The sequence below is a fragment of the Symsagittifera roscoffensis genome, chromosome 4 (genome assembly GCF_963678635.1).
Source record: "Symsagittifera roscoffensis chromosome 4, txSymRosc1.1, whole genome shotgun sequence".
In the NCBI taxonomy this organism is placed as follows: Eukaryota; Metazoa; Xenacoelomorpha; order Acoela; family Convolutidae; genus Symsagittifera; species Symsagittifera roscoffensis.
Window position 1 is genome coordinate 32,294,873 of NC_087065.1, and position 19,257 is coordinate 32,314,129.

General features: G+C 33.7%; 1 protein-coding gene across 1 annotated transcript in view; it reads right to left on the reverse strand.

Moving 5' to 3' along the window:
* The window catches only part of LOC134844184 (dynein beta chain, ciliary-like), a gene marked incomplete in the record, with an annotated part of 486,199 nt that overhangs the window by 253,149 nt on the left and 213,793 nt on the right, over nucleotides 1-19,257 (reverse strand). The window contains 3 exon segments of the mRNA XM_063860749.1: nucleotides 4,315-4,571; nucleotides 10,218-10,411; nucleotides 16,631-16,803. Coding sequence (XP_063716819.1) covers nucleotides 4,315-4,571; nucleotides 10,218-10,411; nucleotides 16,631-16,803 — 624 coding nt within the window.

The window sequence follows — 19,257 nt, forward strand, 5'->3', positions numbered from 1 at the left end:
TTTCTTCTAGTTTCATAGTGATTTCTACTTGTTCTTATTTATCAACTAGTTTTCTAAAGTCTAAATCTGGTTCTCGAATTGAGGAAGGATGTGATGCTCTCCCTTTTTGATTGCTATTTTTCATGATTGAGGTGTTAGAGTCATCATTAAGAATTCTGTCATCCTTGCGTTTTTATAATCATGATTGTTGTGTGAATATGCTTTTCGGACTAGTGTTTCGATTCTTTCTGCGAGTTGTTCAATCGTTTCATTTGGTAGTCTACGAATTTTGTTGCATAAAACTATTTGATGTTGTTTGTTTCTTTCAAACATTTTTGAAAATTCTTGTGTGAATCTTTTTCAATCTGATTTTATATCTTTAGGTAAAACTGAAAACTGTTTTTACGCTGCGCGATCACGTGTGGTCTGGATTGACGCTGTGCGTCTAGGTATCCAGTTTTGATGAGGGGGCATATTTACTGATTCATGTCCTATATTTAGAATTAACTTTGCTGTGACTGCGTTTAGGTAATCTTCTACTAAATATTCAGGGTCTGTGCCTGTGAATACCATTAGTGGTTTATTTGATGTTATTGATGATCCACCCATTAGGGATGGATTCATAGTCATTTGTAACGATTCTGCAGCGTGTGGCATTTGAGAAAAATTTGTTTGTTGGCTTTTTGTTATTTCGTGTTGTTGTAAATAATATGGTAGTGGAATTTCGTTATGCATCTGAGTTGGTTGATATGAATGAGTATTAACTCTATTTTGTTGTTGAAAATTTTATTGTAGGGTGTTGGATTATATCTAGATTGTTTTATTTGTTCTTCTCGTGTACATGGTTCAAAAATATCTGGTTGATCCATGTTGTGAGAAGGAGTTCTTTGGTTTTGGTAAAATCGTTGATGATTCTGATTATAGTATTATTCATCCTCCGATGGAAATAATTAGATGTATAATAAGGTGCTTGATGTCTAGATTGATTTCGTTGTGCATTATTCTTGTTTTGTTGAAAAAATGGGTGATTTTCACCTCTATCTTGTGAAGTTTGTAGGTAATCATTAAAATTCACTGAGTTTGATGATGCTTGTTGTAAATTTTGACTCTGTGAGAATAAATGGTTTTGAGTGTATATACGAGAGGAGTTAGTTGTTTGTGGTCTTATTACGTAGTTATAATTATGTTCTGCAAAAATTGTTTTTATGGAATGTTCTTTGTTTGTGTGTTGGTTTCGTCATTGGTCTAAATGTTTGATAATCCATTTGAGTTTCTTTTGGAACAACGGAGGGTTTAACTGTAGATTGTAATGTTACCTGTGGTAATGTTTGGTTTTTTGGCCTTGGAATTGTAAGATTTGGGTGTATAGGTGAGATACTTTAATGCACTGTTGTTGTTTTTGTTTCAACTATTTCTTCACTTACGAAATGTGATGGAGTTTGAATATCTTGTTGTGTAAGATTTCAAGTTCCGTTTAGGTTTTTTTGTTGTATGAGGGTTGAATTTAAACTATTTTTTCCTATCTATCGGGTAGAAATGAATTATAGTTTAAAGGTGTTGCGTCAACTGTGAGTGGGTATTTTTTAACATTATCTTTGTGAATGGAAATTGTGCTAATTGCTTGAATATCTGTTGGTATGTTCACAAATTACAAATGAGACCATTCAGGGTTCCAAACATAATTGAGTGTTCTGCTAAGACAGTTTCATCAGTTGTATTTTGAGGTCTAAATTTTTGTCTTGCTAGTAAAATTAAATCAGTATTATGTGTAAAATTATCAATTATAAACCATGCTAAGATTTTTTGTCAATCATGTTTAACATGTTGCGAGACTTTGTTACTTGTTAAATTTTCACGCGTTGCGTTTAAAAATTCGGAGAATGTTACAATTTCGTTTCTTACAGTTGTATGTTTAGACGTTTGAACTGGTGAATCTCCTTGAGATTCTAATCGTTCTTGTATAGATAGATAGCTATAAACAATTGAAAATACATTGTTAGTGAATATTGAATTTGCTCTTTGTGAGATTTGATGTTGTGTAATTTTAATATATTCTGTGAATAATTTTAAAACTTCTATATCTACATCGTCTGTTTGAAGTAGATATCTACCATGAAAATTATTCAATTAACTGATTTATATGGTATGAATTCCGTATTCTTGTGTGATGCTATATATTCCTTTTAGATATTGATCAACAAGTTGTCTTGTTATTTTTACTTCTGGGAATTCTCTTGTACATGGGCTATCTCCTTTTTCAAATAAATTTGCGATTAGTTTTTGATAAAATTGTGTTTGTCCTCTATCTTCTGCTAGTGGGTTGACAAAAAATGGGAGAATGGAGTTTTCTTCTTGGTCTTCTTCAATTTGAATCATTTTTGATTTTTATGACCGTTAGTGTGTAATTTTCAAAGTGTTTTATTGATTGATTCCAATTGTATAGGGGTACTGGTTTGTTTTTGTATGTCTTTTTTAATCTTCGTTTTCCTTTTATTGATGACTGTGATGTAGTTTCCGAGTAAGAAAAAAATAATTGATCGTTAACTTGATGATTTTTTTATCGAGTCCTTTAGCTTGTAATAATCTTATATTTCATGGTTTCCAATTCGGAGACTGCGTTTCTTCGCTTTCAAAATCGTTTTCGAATGATCTGTTTTTGTTTGCTTATATTTTTCTTCCTAAGTAATTGTCGTTTTTTTCTTATATATCCTATTGTTTGTTTGTGTGGAGTGACTACAAGATCGTATGATTCGTCGTTTATTATACAATTGTGACATTTAATTGTTTTTTTGTCTCTTGACATAAGATATAGGATTACGGATGCAAGATTGGGATTAGTAATTTCTAATGTCTTAAGTTATTTTTTCTTACAATTTTTTGTGGTTAGCTTAACTTAAATGATGTATTGTAGGGTTGGAGAGAAAAACATATATCGATTCGTGAGAATGATTTTAACTTTCTAGTGGCTAGTCTAAGTTGAGGTGTTAATTTACTTAATCTTACCTAGGGGTAGTGATTTGTGATCAAGGGTTGGAGAATAGTAAATCGATCCATATGGTTCAGGTATAATTAGAACGCAAGTAGTTCGTTAGATACTATTTTAAACTTACTAAGTTTAAGTATTATTCTGGGTCAGTTAAGATGGGGGTCAAGTGGAGGATGAATAACCGAGGTTCTACACTGTTTATCCTAATTGGAATGTTTATTTGTTTTTAAAAAAGTTCTGTTAGTCCTGGGTCTTGAGGAAGGGTTTAGTAGTGAATCGAAGTTTGAGGTAGTTGAACACTTAATAATTTGTGAGCGGAAGAACAAAATTGTTCTTTTCGATCCAAGGATAAGCCTTGATGATCAGAATAAAAAATTCATTGAAATTTAATTTGATTTAGGTGAAATTTAATTAAAGATCCAAGGGAAGCCTTAATGATATGTTACTTTAAATAAGTTTAATTTGAATAAAAACAAGGATAGGCCTTGATAATTTAATTTAAGGTTTAATTGATAAATAATTTTAGTTTCATGTTTGGTGATGTTAGTAGGTTTATGATTTGCTGTTATGTGTTAGATGATGAAGCTGGGATGAAGAGATGATTTATATATACTAACAATTAGTTTTTATACTAAGTAGTTTTGTATTTTCATATTCAATAAAAATATTTTCCAAGATTTATTGAATTTTAATGCAGATTTGTTGGCGGAGAACGACTAGGGATATTTTTATCAGTCGTTATTGTATAATTATTAGGTTTAGCGCCTTTAATGATCGTTGAAGACTTTTCTTCAAAGATACTATGTCAGTAAAATGGAAATCTAAGATTAAGGCTAGTAAAATTCTAAATATAAAAGTTTGAGTTGGCTTTTGCCCTACGACCAATAATAACCAATAATAAAATCTAGTTTGGATCTGGTTCCACAACCCCCGACTTCTGAACTTCAATTTACTTTGGCAACATGCAACGAAATATTGTATGATGAACAAACTAACAATTGTTAACAGATTTGATCATAATACGTTACAATCTAACTTTAAACGCTTAGCCATAATTGCTCGGAAAACGACAGAAAAAAAATCATAAAGCTATTATTTTTAGTGAGACATGAAATTATAACGTTCAAAAATCTAATTTTATCGATTGTTCCTTATGGTCTGAAAAAAAACAACCGAGCTCAAATTATCTCATTTTTATTGTTTGATGAAAGACACCCTGGATCATTAGTTCAAGAAGCAAGTGCGCTGAATAGCTTAGAATAAGAACAATAAACAATGTTGTAGAAAGTTTGATTTATTCCTGTTTTTTTTTGTTTTTGTGTTGCACCGAAAGCTTCTCATGAACTCACCGTGCTCGGCAGCAATATCCAGTGCGGCGTTGGCCACCACGTCTTGTCCTTGTCCGAGAGAGATGTTATGAAACTTCGCGTTCTGGTGGGTGAAGCCGAGTTTCTTGCCCAGAGATTCCACCTCTAGCAGTGGATCCACTCCAGGAGATAAAATGAAAAACACAGGGATATTGGGTCCCGTCTCCTCGAACGACTCCGAGAATGTCACCCGACGGTTTTCCTTGTACTTCTCACCCAACTTCTCCTCTATGAAAATCCTTAAAAAAAGAAAGCAGTTCTTCCAACCGTAAGCCTTTACTATTTTTCAAACTTTATTCAGAAAATTTTAGATAAGTATTCAATAAGCAGGCCAAAAACCATCTTCTATCCGGCCAAAAACCATAAATTTCAGGGCTGAGTTGGTTTGAGCCACACACAAACGACTTCAAAACAATTGGTCGTTTCAGAGGCATGGCATGACAAGGAATTTCCGAATGAATCATAGAAAAAGTAAAAAACTGCTGGGGTTAAAATCTCTTTCCTGACCAAGTAATATCCAAATCTATCGTTAGGACTGGCTTCAAAAACTTTTAAGTTGCAATTTTTTTTCATTTTCAGTGTAATATCTGATTGTGCATTCATTCTTCAATTTATTTCCTTAGATTGTTTTGGATTTAAAAAAAATCAGGGCTTTTGAAAAAAAAACTTAAGAAAAAAATGAGTTTTTTTTACAGTAAGTTTTTCGTTGAATCAAGTTCGCAATTCTCCATTGTTGTTCTGATTTTAAGATCTAATTGCGTGTTTATGCCTCATTTGTTTTTGAACTCAAAATCAGTTTACAGTTTGGCACTGAAAATCAATTATACAGTCTTCTTCAAATGACAAAAAGCAGTTGGTATAGGAGCAAAACCATGAATGTACTTTACTAATTTTAAATTTTTTTGAACATTTGAAATGTTTACACTTGAAACTTTTAAAAACTTCGATATATCAGGCCAAAGAGTAGCTAATGAGAGCTAAGAAAAAACTGGCGGATAACGACTAACACCTGACCAAAAATGGTTTAAAAAATCGCTTGTTTTTCTGACCCTGATGTAAATCTAGATGAAAAAGGGAACTTATCATCTTCGAGTGAAATTTGTTTCTTAACGTGGCTAAGGATAACTAAATACTGCTTCCGCTATATTTGAATTGGCATTTTTTGATAAGGCAACGTATTTTGTTTTTCTCCGCATTCTTTTCAAATATTTTTGAGTACATCAGAAGATTCTCCCAATCAAAAAAGTCACGAAATATAGTTCGAGAGTATTTTTTTGAGACAAGGGTGGACCTTTGAATTTGCAAATTGACGGAGTTTTTTGGTCTGAAGACTGCTGACGTTCTATTTACATTTTAAAGTTTCATCTTTAATCGCAAGTTTGCAGGTTCAAAAAAGTTTCACTTCGGCTATTTTGGGACAGTTAGCGTCTGTAACTCATGCCGATAAAAAGTGACACTTTTGGCAAATTTTTTAATGTAATCTGTTTTTATCTGAGAAAATTCTATGTGCGTGGAAGTTTCTAATTTGAGAACCGTATATAGCCTCGCATTATATCAGTGAAGATAACGGAGTATAATCCGGTTTTGTTGATGCGCAGTAACTTTTGAATAAGGAGCCTTTAGTGGAAACTGAAACTGGATTGCATATAAATTGAAGGGCTGGGTTGGTTTGAGCCACAACAAAAAAGACTTCAAAGGATTGGTCGTTTCAGAGGCATGGCATGACAAGGAAATTGCAAATGACATAAAGTACAGGCTGCTCGTGAAAGCTTTTGATTTGAATGTCTTTGAGAATTGAGCAAAACACGAACTCAATGGCGTAAATATTTCGTTCACAGCGCATTGCTTGCAACTGTAAACATAAACTTTTAGCTAAGTGTGGATTCTTTGGTTGATGATAGTGTCAATGCCCTGGTTTCCATGGCCTCTCGGAGATGCCAGCTGATCATGGTAATCTCTTTCCTGACCAAGTATATTCCAAATCTAGCATTAGAACTGGCATCAAAAATTTTGCTGCTAAAGAGTAAACAAAACCTATTTTAAAGCAGGAGGAAACTATCGTTGAACATTTTAAGAACGATCTAAAAAAACGGTTATATACAGTCGTAACCGAAGTGATTTTTCGTGCTTGAATTAGTCGTTCCCGCAACGCAACGGCCCCTCTTCTGATAGTTTTTCTCTAGGAACCAGGACGGGTTTTTGAGCCTCTTCTGTTTGAGCCTCTTTCGGTCAGAATGACAGATCAGAAAAGTGAACTGAGCACAGTTGAAGAGGCTTAAACAGCCCATCTTGCCCTGCAACAGCTAAATAATGAAGGGCCGTCGGGTCGCGGGAACGACTAACTCAAGCACAATTAAAAATTTCCTCGCCTACAGACAGAATACAAGGTTTTATAGTTGTAAAAATAAAATTACAGAAATGAGGTAAAAATATATCTAATTTGGGTCTGATGAGGCGGACAAATTGAGCTGAGAACGCCTCACATGTGGTCTAAAAAGACAAACAAAAACCGATTCTTAAAGCCTGACCCCATTGCTATAATGCGTACAATGAAAAAAATAAGCATCGGCTGTGAAAAGAACAAGGGCAAACTTCTTGCCCCAGTGAAACTTAGACTGATTTAGTTTGTTGCATATGCTTTAAAAGGACACAATACAATGCGAATTAAGTGTTCTTTTTGGAATAATTGCCCTCAAAGTAGTCCGAATTTAAACGCTTAAAGTTTGCGAAAAGATTGAATAATTTTTTATAATTTGATGTTCTGGGTGACTTATATTTTTTTATCAAACTGTAAAAAAAATTGGTGGGAAATTTTTAATAAGATAGCCCAGCTTAGAAAAAAAATGAAAAAGGGCTCAGAAAATTTTATAATCACCCATCAGATATTACGAAAAAACACAAAACCATAGTAAAATGCAGGTTCAACAAGAGAAAGAAAATACACACCATAATAGTAATTCACGAGGAAGATAAATTATGTTTTTCAGCGCAGCAATTCTTTCAGCTGTAGCAGAGAAAATTATCAGGGGCGCTTCTTAAGGCCGAAGCAAAATAACGATATAACTGTTTAAAAATGTGGACGAAAATTAGATTGGCTTTTCCTCACTTTCCTAAACTATGAGGTTCAGTTCTGAAAAAAAGCGTTGTCAAGATGCATTGAGGATTTGCATGCTGCACAAAGATACTTTTTGAAACAAATTTGTCAGACTCAAACTTGTCAGAATCAAGCATATAATCACAGTAACGCGTAAACGAGTCTGAAGTTTTATCAAAATGAAACTGTAGGGCATTGGATTGTAGGCAGATTTTCAAGTTTTTTTCCTGAAGAAAGGTTAAAATCCAACAGCCTGCCAGAAAAAAATGCGCTCTAACTAGTAAAACGCGCTCTTCTTAGAAATTAGTATATAGTGGCGCCGACAGCGCCTTAAAAACAAACTAATGGTTGTTCGGCCTAAAATAGATGCCAGAAAAAATTATCAAATAGTAAATTCTTTGATTGGCGATAGTGTAAATCGCCTGGTTTCCAAGGCCACTCTGATTTGCCAACTGAACATGAAAAAACAAACATAGTTGCCAACTGAACATCAAAAAAACATAGAATACAAAAAGTAAGGTACCCGACGGTTGATTAAGAGGCCGACAGCAGTAAACTTAATCAAACCACTCAAAAAAAATTCTTGGGTAAAATCTCTTTCCTGAAAAAGTATATTACAAATCTAGCATTAAAACTGCCATCATTAATTTTAATTCTAAAAAGCAACAGAAACACATTTTGAAGCAAAAGAAAAACCTCATTACAAAGTTAGGAAACTGATGAAGAACTCTTTCAAAATAGCTGAAATTTTTTTCTTCTTCAACCCTCTGGAATACCGTGAGTTCCTATGTTTTAGCCAAATTAACCCAGGAAGAAAAAGTTGCCTCGGATACCAACACAATATAATGTTTTATAGTTTTAAATCAACTGGAATTTTGTCTAAAATGGGTCAAATGAGACGGAAAAAGTGTGCAGACAACGCCTCACATGTATACTAAAAAGCACAAACAAACGTCGATCGATTGTTGTTTCTAATTTTTTTTTGAAAACTTGCCCCCACACGCTATGTTGCGGATAATGAAATAAATATAGAGTCTTGTGTGAAATTATTAAGGGCAATCTGTTTGCCTCAGTGCAATTAAGAATGATTTAGTTTGTTGCCTACGCTTTAAAAGGACACAATACATTGCGAATTAAGGATTCCCTTTGGATTTATATCTGTCAAAGTAGTTCGAATTTGCACCCTATTATATGCGAAAAGTATGAATAAGTGAAACCTATTTTAATTGAAACCCTGAGACTAATTATTTTTTTATCAAACAGTTTGAAAAAACATCGGTAGGAATTTGTTACTTAAATAGCTTTAAAATAATGAACGTTCAAGAAAAATTTTTTAATCACAAAAAAGGTTGCGAATGACAAAAAACTTTACAGAAAAATTGACCCAAACACAACCTGATTTTCACCTAAGATAATTAGCTCAATTTTCAAAAGTTGTGAAGCGAGCCCCCTTTCAGAATAAGTCATATTGGCTTTGACGGCGCTCTTAGAACAAGTTTATGGTTTAGCGGCATAAAATAGATGTTAAAAAAATTTCAAAGTGTGGATCATATGATTGGTTATAGTTATGATTCCCTGTATTCCACTGCCTCACAGATTGCCAGCTGAACATCAAAAAACGAGCATAGTTGCTTTTTTGGATGAAAACAAAAAATAAGGTACGCGACGGTTTCTTAGGAGACCGGAAGCAGTAGACTTAATCAAACCACTGAAACAAAATTAATTTAAAAATGCCCGGGTTAAATTTTCTTTCTCGACCAAGTAGGTTACAAATCTAGCATAGGAACAGGCACAAATAACTTTGAACTGGCATCAAATGAAAAAAAAGTTTGTATTGCAGCCAAGCCAAGAGTTTACTTACTGCCCTTTACTGCTTATAAAGTTTTTTCGAACGTACAAAAGTTTATGTTCGAAACTTATAGAAACTTTAATATATCAGACCAAACATTAGCTCGTGCGGGCTGGGAAAAACTTTGCGGATAATTTTTCATCTCTTATACCTTGAAAAATACATTGAAAAAATCGCTTTTTTCTAACCGCGATGTATTTCAGTGCTAGTGTTGGATTGTTTTTCTAGATGAAAAAGAGAATTTATCAAGTTCGAGAGAATGTTGTTTCGTTATCGTGGCTACAGATAACTAATTACTGATTACTCTAAGTATATCGGCAGTTTTTGATGATGCTACAGACTTTAACTTTCTCAAAAAAAAATTTCAAACAGTTTTGGTACATATGAAGAATCTCCTGATCCCGAAGTATTTTTCTCGAGACAAATTTTTACCATTGAACTTGCTACGGACTTTTTGGTCTGAAAACTGCTGTCGTTCTTATTTCACCTAAAGTAAGTTTGCGGTTCAAAACAGCTCCAATTCGACTCATTTGGGACAGTTAGCGCCTGTTGTTTTCCATTCTACCTGTAATTCATGTCTGTATGATATAAAAGTTTTGAAATTTTTTTTTCAATTTGCTCAATTTTAATCTGAGAAATTTCGAAGTGGGTGGGAGTTTCTATTTTGAGAGTCTTATGTAGTCTCAAATATTATCGGAATGAGTACCGGTTTTGTTGATATGCACAGTAGCTTTTAAAATATGAGCGTTTAGTGGAAATTGAAACAGGAGTACACATAAACTTGAGAGTTGAATTGAATTGAGTCACATCAAAAGAATACAATCTAATTGGTCAGTTCAGGGGCATGGTATGACAAGAAAATTGCGTGTGCTGATTACATACAGGCTGCTGCTTGTGAATGCTTTTATTTGAATGAATGAGTGGGTCGAGCAAAATACAAACTCTATGGCGTAAATCATTCGGTCAGGGCGCAGTGCTCGCAGCATGCAGAGACGTTGCAAGGCCGTCTTGCTCTTCCACTCCTGGGGAAACTTCTCCAACTCGATGTATTCGCTCTCCACAAATTTCTTCCACCGCTTGCCACTGCCCTCGATATCTCGATCCAGATTCTTGAACTCATCCATCTCAGCCAGACTCTATCGACATAAACAAAAACACAGAATTCAGTCAAACCCAGTAGAAAAAAAAACATAAAACAATCCACCCTTTTGTTTAAGTTCCTACATGACGCCCCATCATTCATTGTAAGTAATCAACAAATTCCTTCTAAATGTTTGAAATGCTAGTAAACCTGTGGACTGAAACATTCATCACTTTTTGAACAAAAACAAGACTGCTTGTATCACGGTGAAACCCTGAACGTTCCAAATGTCCTTGCTATGAACAAAAAGGAGAAGTTTTTTATAGAAATTAGAAAATTGATAAAGTTTTCACAAAGCGAGAAAAAGCTTGATCTCTCTCAACTTTTTTTTTGAAAATACACCCCATACGATATTTAAATTTCAAAATGATGCGGCTAGCTATGATTCAAATGGTCGTTGTTTGTGCTCAGTGATCGTTGCTTGAAGGCGATGCAACAAAACCTATCTCAGAAAAATAGCATGTATTTTGAACGGAAAATTTCCCGCATCCAAAATAAGGTGTAAGCAGTCGATTATAACGGATTATCATGATGATTTTTCGACAATTATAATTGATTATAATTACCAAAATTGAGGCTTAGAGGATCTTAACTGATTAGAGTCGTGGTATTTTCCTGGATATTAGAATCTCTCATAATCGATTATAATTGATTATGTTTCAAACAAAAAACCCTTAAAATCCATTATGATCCATTGTAATCGATTATAACCCCTTATTTCGCTAAATTTTGTCGAATCAAAACAAAATTCGAGTCATATCATTTGAGTTTTTAAATTTGCGTCAATAACAAAATCTCTAAAAGAGAGATATCTTGTCACACTTTCGATCATCTGAACACAAAGTTTTACCCCGAAACAAGATTTTCGTAGAGATCCTTTCATATAAGTTGAAAGGTTCCCGCGATAGGCGAAAAAAAAACTTCCGAATCTATCATGAAACTAAACCAATGTGGTTTTGTTTTAGTGGTTGAAAAACTGGTGGTTAAAAAAATTTGCCTCATAAAATAATTCTAATGGGGCAGAAAAGAAAAAAACACCTATAAATTTGAACTGATTTGAAAACTTTAACAACAATTTTTCCATTTTTCACCGGAAACAACTTCTACAAAAAGCATAAAATACAGGCAATTTAGATAGAACTTCGAGAACAATATGGGCAAACCAAAGGGATTATAATCAATTATAATCGATCTTAATGGATTTCTGTGCAAAGCTCTTGAAATAGAAATCGGAATGAAAATAATGAATTATAATCTTTTATAATTGAATATTATTGTATCTAAAAAAGGCGGATAAGAAATCGATTATATTCAATTAAAAATAATTATAATTGATTAGGTTTTGATTTCAAAAAGAGAGACTATAATCTGTTTTTAAATGATTAAAAACTGATTCTTTCTCATTTTTGCAAAAGTGATACTAAAATCACAATATAATCTATTATTAACGCTGGAAACTGGATGCAGATGCGTTTTTTGGCACACGCTCCCCTTTAAAACTAGTTCATTTTGTCATCGACGGGCGCCTTCAGAACAATTTGAGGATTATTAGCCGGCTTAAATATATATCATAGGGTGGATCAATTGATTGGCGAGAGTGCCGATCCCCTGGTTTCTAAGGCCTCTCGGAGTTGCCAGCTGTACATCAAAAAACGAACATAGTTTCTTTCTTGGATGAATACAAAAAGAAAAGTACGCGACGGTTAATTAGGAGGCGACAGCAGTAGACTTAATTAAACCACTGAAACAAAATAAATTAGAAATATACTTGGGTTAAAATCTATTTTTGACCAAGTATATTCTAAATCTAGCATCAGAACTGGTATCACTTATTTTACTCTCAAAAAGTAACCAAAAAAAAATTTTAAAGCAGAAAGATTATCTCGTTAAAAATTAAAAAAAAGTACTAAAAACTGTTTCCAAAATAGCCGAAGCTTACTGTCTCCAACTCTCCTCTAGAACCACGTGAGCTCCTTGGCTTTGGTCAAAAATTGACCAAAACTGGAAACTGAGCACATTTGATCAGGCTTTAACAGCCCGTCCTTATTCGCACAGGAACATTAATCAGCTGAAGGGCCGTCTGGTTGCAGGAACGACTAACTCGAGCACAAAAACTTGCCTCGGGTACCGACAGTACATATTGTTTTGTATTTGTAAAAATAGATTGAATAACTGAACTAAAAATATGTCTAAGCAGGGACAGGTGAGGCGGAAAAAATTGTGCGGATAACACCTCACATGTTTATCAAAGAAGCACAAACAAAAATAACATTTAAAGTTAGTGTTTCTCTTTTGAAAGCTTTCCTCCACACGCCATTTTGCTACATTGAAATGCACATGCTTCTGGTGTGAAATTAACCAAGGGCAATCTGCTTGCCTCAGTACAATTTGGAATGATTTAGTTTGTTGTTTACGCTTTAAGAGGACACACTAAATCGCGAATTGAGTGTTCGCTTTCGAATTATTGCCCGTCAAAGTAGTCCGGATTTAAATCTCTAGTGTCTGAGAACAGTGAAGTGAAACTGTTTTTTATTTGTTTTTAAAAAATTTTAGTGGGAAAAGAAACAAAAAAAAACAGAAGAAGGGGTAAGTAAATCTTTATAACAGCTGAAAAGAGATTACGATTGACAAAAACTACAATAAAAAGGAAATTTAAAAGTAATTCACGAAAAAGATCACCTGAGGTGCCTAAGTAGGCAAAAGCTAAACAAATATAATTGTTAATAAAAAAGGGCGAAAATTAAATTGGTTATTCCTCACTTTCTCAAAAATTTGAGGTTCACATCTGAAAAAAAAACGTGTGCGTTATCAAGAGGCAATGACGTTTTACGAAATGTATGAAATTTGTATGATATGTTTTTTCATAGACTCAGTTTTTTTGTTTGTATGATTAGCGTTTTTGATCTGTGGAGGTAAATCGGTTTGACAAACTTACATTTGAGTGTTCGCTTTCGAATTTTAGCCCGTCAAAGTAGTCCGGGTCTAAATCTCTAGAGTCTGAGAACAGTAAAGTGAAACTGTTTTTTATTTGATGCCCTGGGACTAATTATTTGTATCCATCAACCTGTTTTAAAAAATCTTTAATGGGAAAGGAAACAAAAAAACAGAAGAAGGGGTAAGAAAACCTTCAAAATAGCTGAAAAGAGATTACGATTGTCAAAATTTACAATAAAAAGAAAAGATAAAAATAATTCACGAAGAAGATCACCTGGGGTGCCTAAATAGGCCAAAGCTAAGTAATTTTATTTGTTAATAAAAAAAGGGCGAAAAATAAATTGGTTTTCCCTCACTTTCTCAAAACTTTGAGGTTCAGATCTGAAAAAATGTGTGCATTGTCAAGAGGCAATGACGTTTTGCATGCTGCACATAGTGACTTTTCTAAGCAAAGTTGCCAAAATCAAGGTTGTCAGAGTCAAGCATGTAATCATAGTAATGCGTAAAACGACTACAAAAAAATAAAATTGAAAAATTGAAATTATAGGGAATTGGACTTGAGGCACTTCTTCATGTTTTTTGTTTCATGAAGAAAATTTAAGACCCAAACACAGCCTGGTTGTTGCCTAAGAAAATGGCTCAGTTTTTGTGCTTGAAAACAAAACTATACAGTTTGTATAAGAGCAAAGCCATGAATTTAGTGACTGCTTTTAACAGCTGATAACGTTTTTTTAAACTGTTTAAAGTATTTACATTTATAAAATTTGAAAATTTTGATATATCAGATTAAATTTTAGCTAGTGGGGCTGGGGAAAAACTGTGCAGATAACGCTTCACCTGTGGACTAAAGCTGCTCAAAACAAATTGCTGGTTGTTCTAACCCTGATGTACTTCAGTGGTACTGCTGGATCGTAAATCTAGATGGGAAAGAGAATTTATGAACTTCGAGAGAATGTTGTTTTATTATCATGGCTACGCAAAATTAAAAACTAATTGCGGAAATTGAATGGGCATTTTTGATTATTCTACAGAATTAAATTTTCTCAATAATCTTTTCAGGCATTTTTGAGTAAAATGAAGATTCTCCTGATCGTAAAAACAGCCACGGAACATAGCTCAAGAGTTTTTTTCCCGAGATAAGTTTTTACTATCGAACTCGAAACAAATTTATAGGTCTGAAAAATGCTGACGTTCTGAAATCAACTGCTGACAATCTGAAATTTCAACCTTTCAAGTTTAAACGTAAGAATTCGGGCCAAGATGTTTTTCTAGTCGCCTCATTTGGTATAGCTAATTCATGACAGTTTGGGATGTGTTCGTGCCAGAAAACAAGTGACAAAAACCATTGTTTACTCAAAATTAGTGTCACCAAAGATTTGATAATCTTGGCGTTACAATTTATTGGAAATTACCTGAAGTATATAAGAGTTTTCTTTGTCATATCATACACTGAAAGCATTAAAAAAAAAATTTGGCAAATAAATTCAAAGATGATTATCTTCAAAACTTGAATCTTTAAATTATTAGACCTTGATTAATGCATACATAAGCTTGCCATACAAAAGAAAAAAAAATTTCTGGTGATTTTTTAAAAGAATATCCAGAGAAACAGAAAAAAGTCCCATTCTTTTGTATCCAGGACTAATTTTTGCACAAAAAAAAGTTGCAAAACTTTTTTTTGGAAAAAGTGTGCAAGTACAAGTTTCTAATTGCGGCAATTTCAAAATGAATGTGAAAACTGTTTGTTGTGGACCTCAAAAGAGCTAGTCATGCAATTCCTTATATTGAAATTATTTGATTAGCATTTTTTCGGCAAAAAACTTTTACTTTTTATGTAGTACGATACACTGGCTTTTATGCCATAACAAGAAAAATTTCTTTGGTTTTTTGATGACACCATTTTAACAAAATATATGAAATTTGTATGATATTTTTTTTCATAGACTTAGTTTTTTGTTTGTATGATTAGCGTTTTTGATCTGTGGAGGTAAACCGGGCTCAAAAAGTAAGAATGTTTTCTTAAATTGTCCCCAAATGTAAATTACAAAGGCAATTATTAACTACAAAGGGATATAATTACCGTATTGCACCCTAATTATACTACAAAATGAATTGCTGCATTCATCCACCACTTATTCGTGTTGTAAAAACGAAACATATCCCAAACTGGCTAAAATAGCTATTTTCAAAACCCACTAAATTTACAAAAAAAAATCACAGGGAAAACATTTTCTACATACTTTACAAACTTTGAACTGCGTTGTTTCTATGAGATTTTGCTCCCTATGTGGATCGATGCAGACTTTGCAGACTTTATTTTTGTAGTTTTGGCGTAATTCTTGATTAATTAAAAAAAGCCAAAATGACCCATTTTTGGGGTAAAAATTTAGTTGAGAATTCCGGAGAAAAAATTGCACCGTATTAATTCTGATGAAGATTTAAGCAACTTTTGTTCAGATTACTTTTTGTCTAATCTTATTCCAATTTGTGAGAAAAGCGTTTGAAAATTCAAGTTTTGTTAGTTTTGTCCGGATAATTTAAATCAGCACTGTAGACTTATGTTCCGACTTTGCAGATTTTATGTTCAGACTTTGGTCATTTTATGTTCAGACTGTGCAGACTTATGATCAGACTTGGCAGACTTAGGTTCAGACTTTGTAGACTTATGTTCAGACTTTGCAGACTTATGTTCAGACTTTGCAGACTTAAGTTCAGACTTGGTAGACTTATGTATAGGCTTGCATAATATGACCTGCGTGGCGATAATGAGTTTTAGTCCCCACACGGATCGATTCACTTTTATTAAGTCTGAACATACAACCACGACCTCGACCCGGGTATGACTGGTTTTACTATGATAAGTACTAAGACCCGGGTATGACTGTTTTTACTACGATAAGTACTAAGACCAAATTTGTTTGCCACGGCCTAATTAGTTGATATGTTAATTTCCATAACAATCGGACAATGAGAAAAAAACGTAGTTGGAAAATTATGCAGGCCGAAGTTCCCAAAGAGTTATAAACTAGGAAAAGACACGTTTGCGACAAAAACATATATATTTATTTCAGATTTGTTCATTTCATTTGCTGTTCCACAGGAATCATCAAAAAAGAAAATGAAGTGCAGTTAGGTTAGATGTCAATAATGAAACGATTGAATGGTACACCTGATAAATTTAGCCCATTTGAAAATTATGGAGATTTTTTACTGATGCTTTCGTTGTGTGACATATGATGCCGTTTGTTAACCGATGAAACGGACACACAATAAGCGCTACCTTAATTGCTCCCCAGGAGGCGTCGTTGAGGAAATCAACGGGGCTCTTGAAGTCGAGAGAGGTGGGAAACTTGAGAAGAAAATCCAGTTCGTCTTTTTGGATCTCGCCAGAGTGCAGCAGAACTTGGAAGGCCACTTGCACTTTGAAGATGAATTTGTCTTTCTCAAATAGGCCTGAAAAAGATTTACTGATAACCACAGTCTGTCAATGGAAGCCAAAGCGTTCAACTCATTTTGACAGTCAACTATATATACATTCTACCGGGCAAAAACTAGAAACAGCTAATATAACAAAAAAAAACGTCTAAAATGCAAATTGTCTAAAGAAAAAGTACAACGGCAGTCTTTGCGATATGTTTTTGGCAGTCTTTCAGTGTTGAGCTACAAATACGATAACCTGTATAGGCCATCAGTGGCGGATTTAGAGGGGAGGGGCGGGAGGACGACCCTAAAATTTTTCTAAAGGCGCCTTTGGCGCCAATATATACAAATTTTGAGGGGTGAGCGCGCGCCGAAAAACCGCGATTTTTTGGTCAAAATTTTCCAAATTTCCAAAAAGTGCCAAAAACGCCTTTATGGACTGTTTTTTCAAATTTTTGCCTGCGGCGCAGAAAATTTGGCCAAAACAGGGACTGAACCGTGCTTAGGGAGAGCTAAAAAAAATCAGTTCAGTCGACCTAAAATATAAGGTCGACAAAAATTTCGAAAATTTTTTGAAAACCCGCCCCCCCCTCGAGAAAAACCTAGATCCGCCTCTGTACGCCATGCTCATGCGCTATAAAGGGTTCCTGTGAAACGCAGAGGAGTTATCAGTAGGCTTTAACAGTCATGTCGAAAGATTTTTAAATTCCATTACCTCTACGCATTCCAGACTGACTTAAATGCAAAAACGCTGACTGCTTGTATCAGGGCAGTCCACTAAATATATTGAACAGGAATTCATTGAAGAAACTGTTTCACTTTAAGATGCTTAAGTTTTTGCAAACAGAGATAGCAAAAAAACACGCTAATGAATATATCCTGAATATCACATTTTGAGATAACTCTTTATAGTTATTGCAAGAGCACACTAAAAAAATGCTAGAAGACGTCAACGATTAAATGAAAAAATAGTCTAACTTTTATTTCCGATAAAACTGATTTTCTTCTTTTTCAACTGTGAAAATGATATGGCTCAATTTTTCGAAACTAAAGCTAAAATTTTTCGAAATCATGCAAATATCTAAAAACTTTCTTGGTACAAATATTAAACTTTTTAGTTCAAGTAACAAAAACATAAAAGACCAGCAGTGTGTTTTGTCTGAGGAACACTTAAAAAGCATAGAAACAAGAAAACACAGCATGTAATACCCCAGAGTGGGTCAAACGACAAAAAAAAGCAAAAAATCATTGGCAAGATGCTGCATTAAATGGAAATCACTACTTAAAAAACCAGACTCGTCACATCTCGCCAAAAACACAAGAAAAAATAAGGACATACCTTCCACAGAAACACGAATCAGTACCATTTGATAGATCACTCGGTGGATTCAGAAATTACTTTGAAATTTTTTTTTCCTAGAACTCTAATTAACAAATAAGTAAGATTTTAGTGCATGTGCAGTCTAATTTATCTGATCCACAGTTTGTAAAAATGATCTTTCCTAGACATGATTTCTTAATCAAACCAAGAGGTTTTTTTATATTAATCTGATCTGCAGCAAACAAACAACATCTAGTATTACAATTTTTTAATGATTGCAAAAAAAACTGAAATTTTTGTTTGCGAACCGATTTATACTATCAAACGAAAAATTAAGGGCATACCTTCTACAGAAACACAAATCAGTACCATTTGATAGATCAATCGGTGGTTTCAGAAATTGCTGTGCCAAAAAATTTTTTCCTGGAAATCTAATTAACAAATAAGTAAGATTTTGGTGCATGTGCACATCAAGCCAAAAAATCTTTTGCAGCCAAATTTCAAAGGCTTACAGCGGTTGATAAATTCCACTATATGAAGGTTATTAATGGCATAATTTGGTACTAATAGTGTTTTTTTGGTAATTTTTCTATTTTGTTTGACGGTTTTGTTCAAAACATATCGCCTATAGCTTTAGAAAGAATCTGTTTTTGCAAAAGGGGAACAATTGGAAAAAAAAAGAACTGTTTTGCTTTATACAAATTATCAAATGAAAAACGTTATTGAGATCATTAAGTGATATTAATGATCCTTGAGCCTAAAACACAATGGAAGTTAGCTTGTAATTATAACCTGAGCACTATAAATACCAATAAACCATAACAAACTAAATCTGCAGTTTGTTTTAGTTCTTCCATCAGTAGTTGCCATGTTACGTGAATTGTTTTTTGAATAATCTTAAACACAAGAGAATAATCGCATAATTATTTATATAGCTGAACTGTAACTACCGTTCGCCCTACAGGTTGAGCAAAATACAACCAGGGGTCCATATTGGTCTGATGGGGTCCAGATTGGTCTGATTAGTCTGAAAATCAAGAAAAGTTAATTTTTTTTTCAAAACTGAAGAGCATGCACATCAAGCCAAAAAATCTTTTGCAGCCAAATTTCAAAGGCTTACAGCGGTTGATAAATTCCACTATATGAAGTTTATTAATGGCATAATT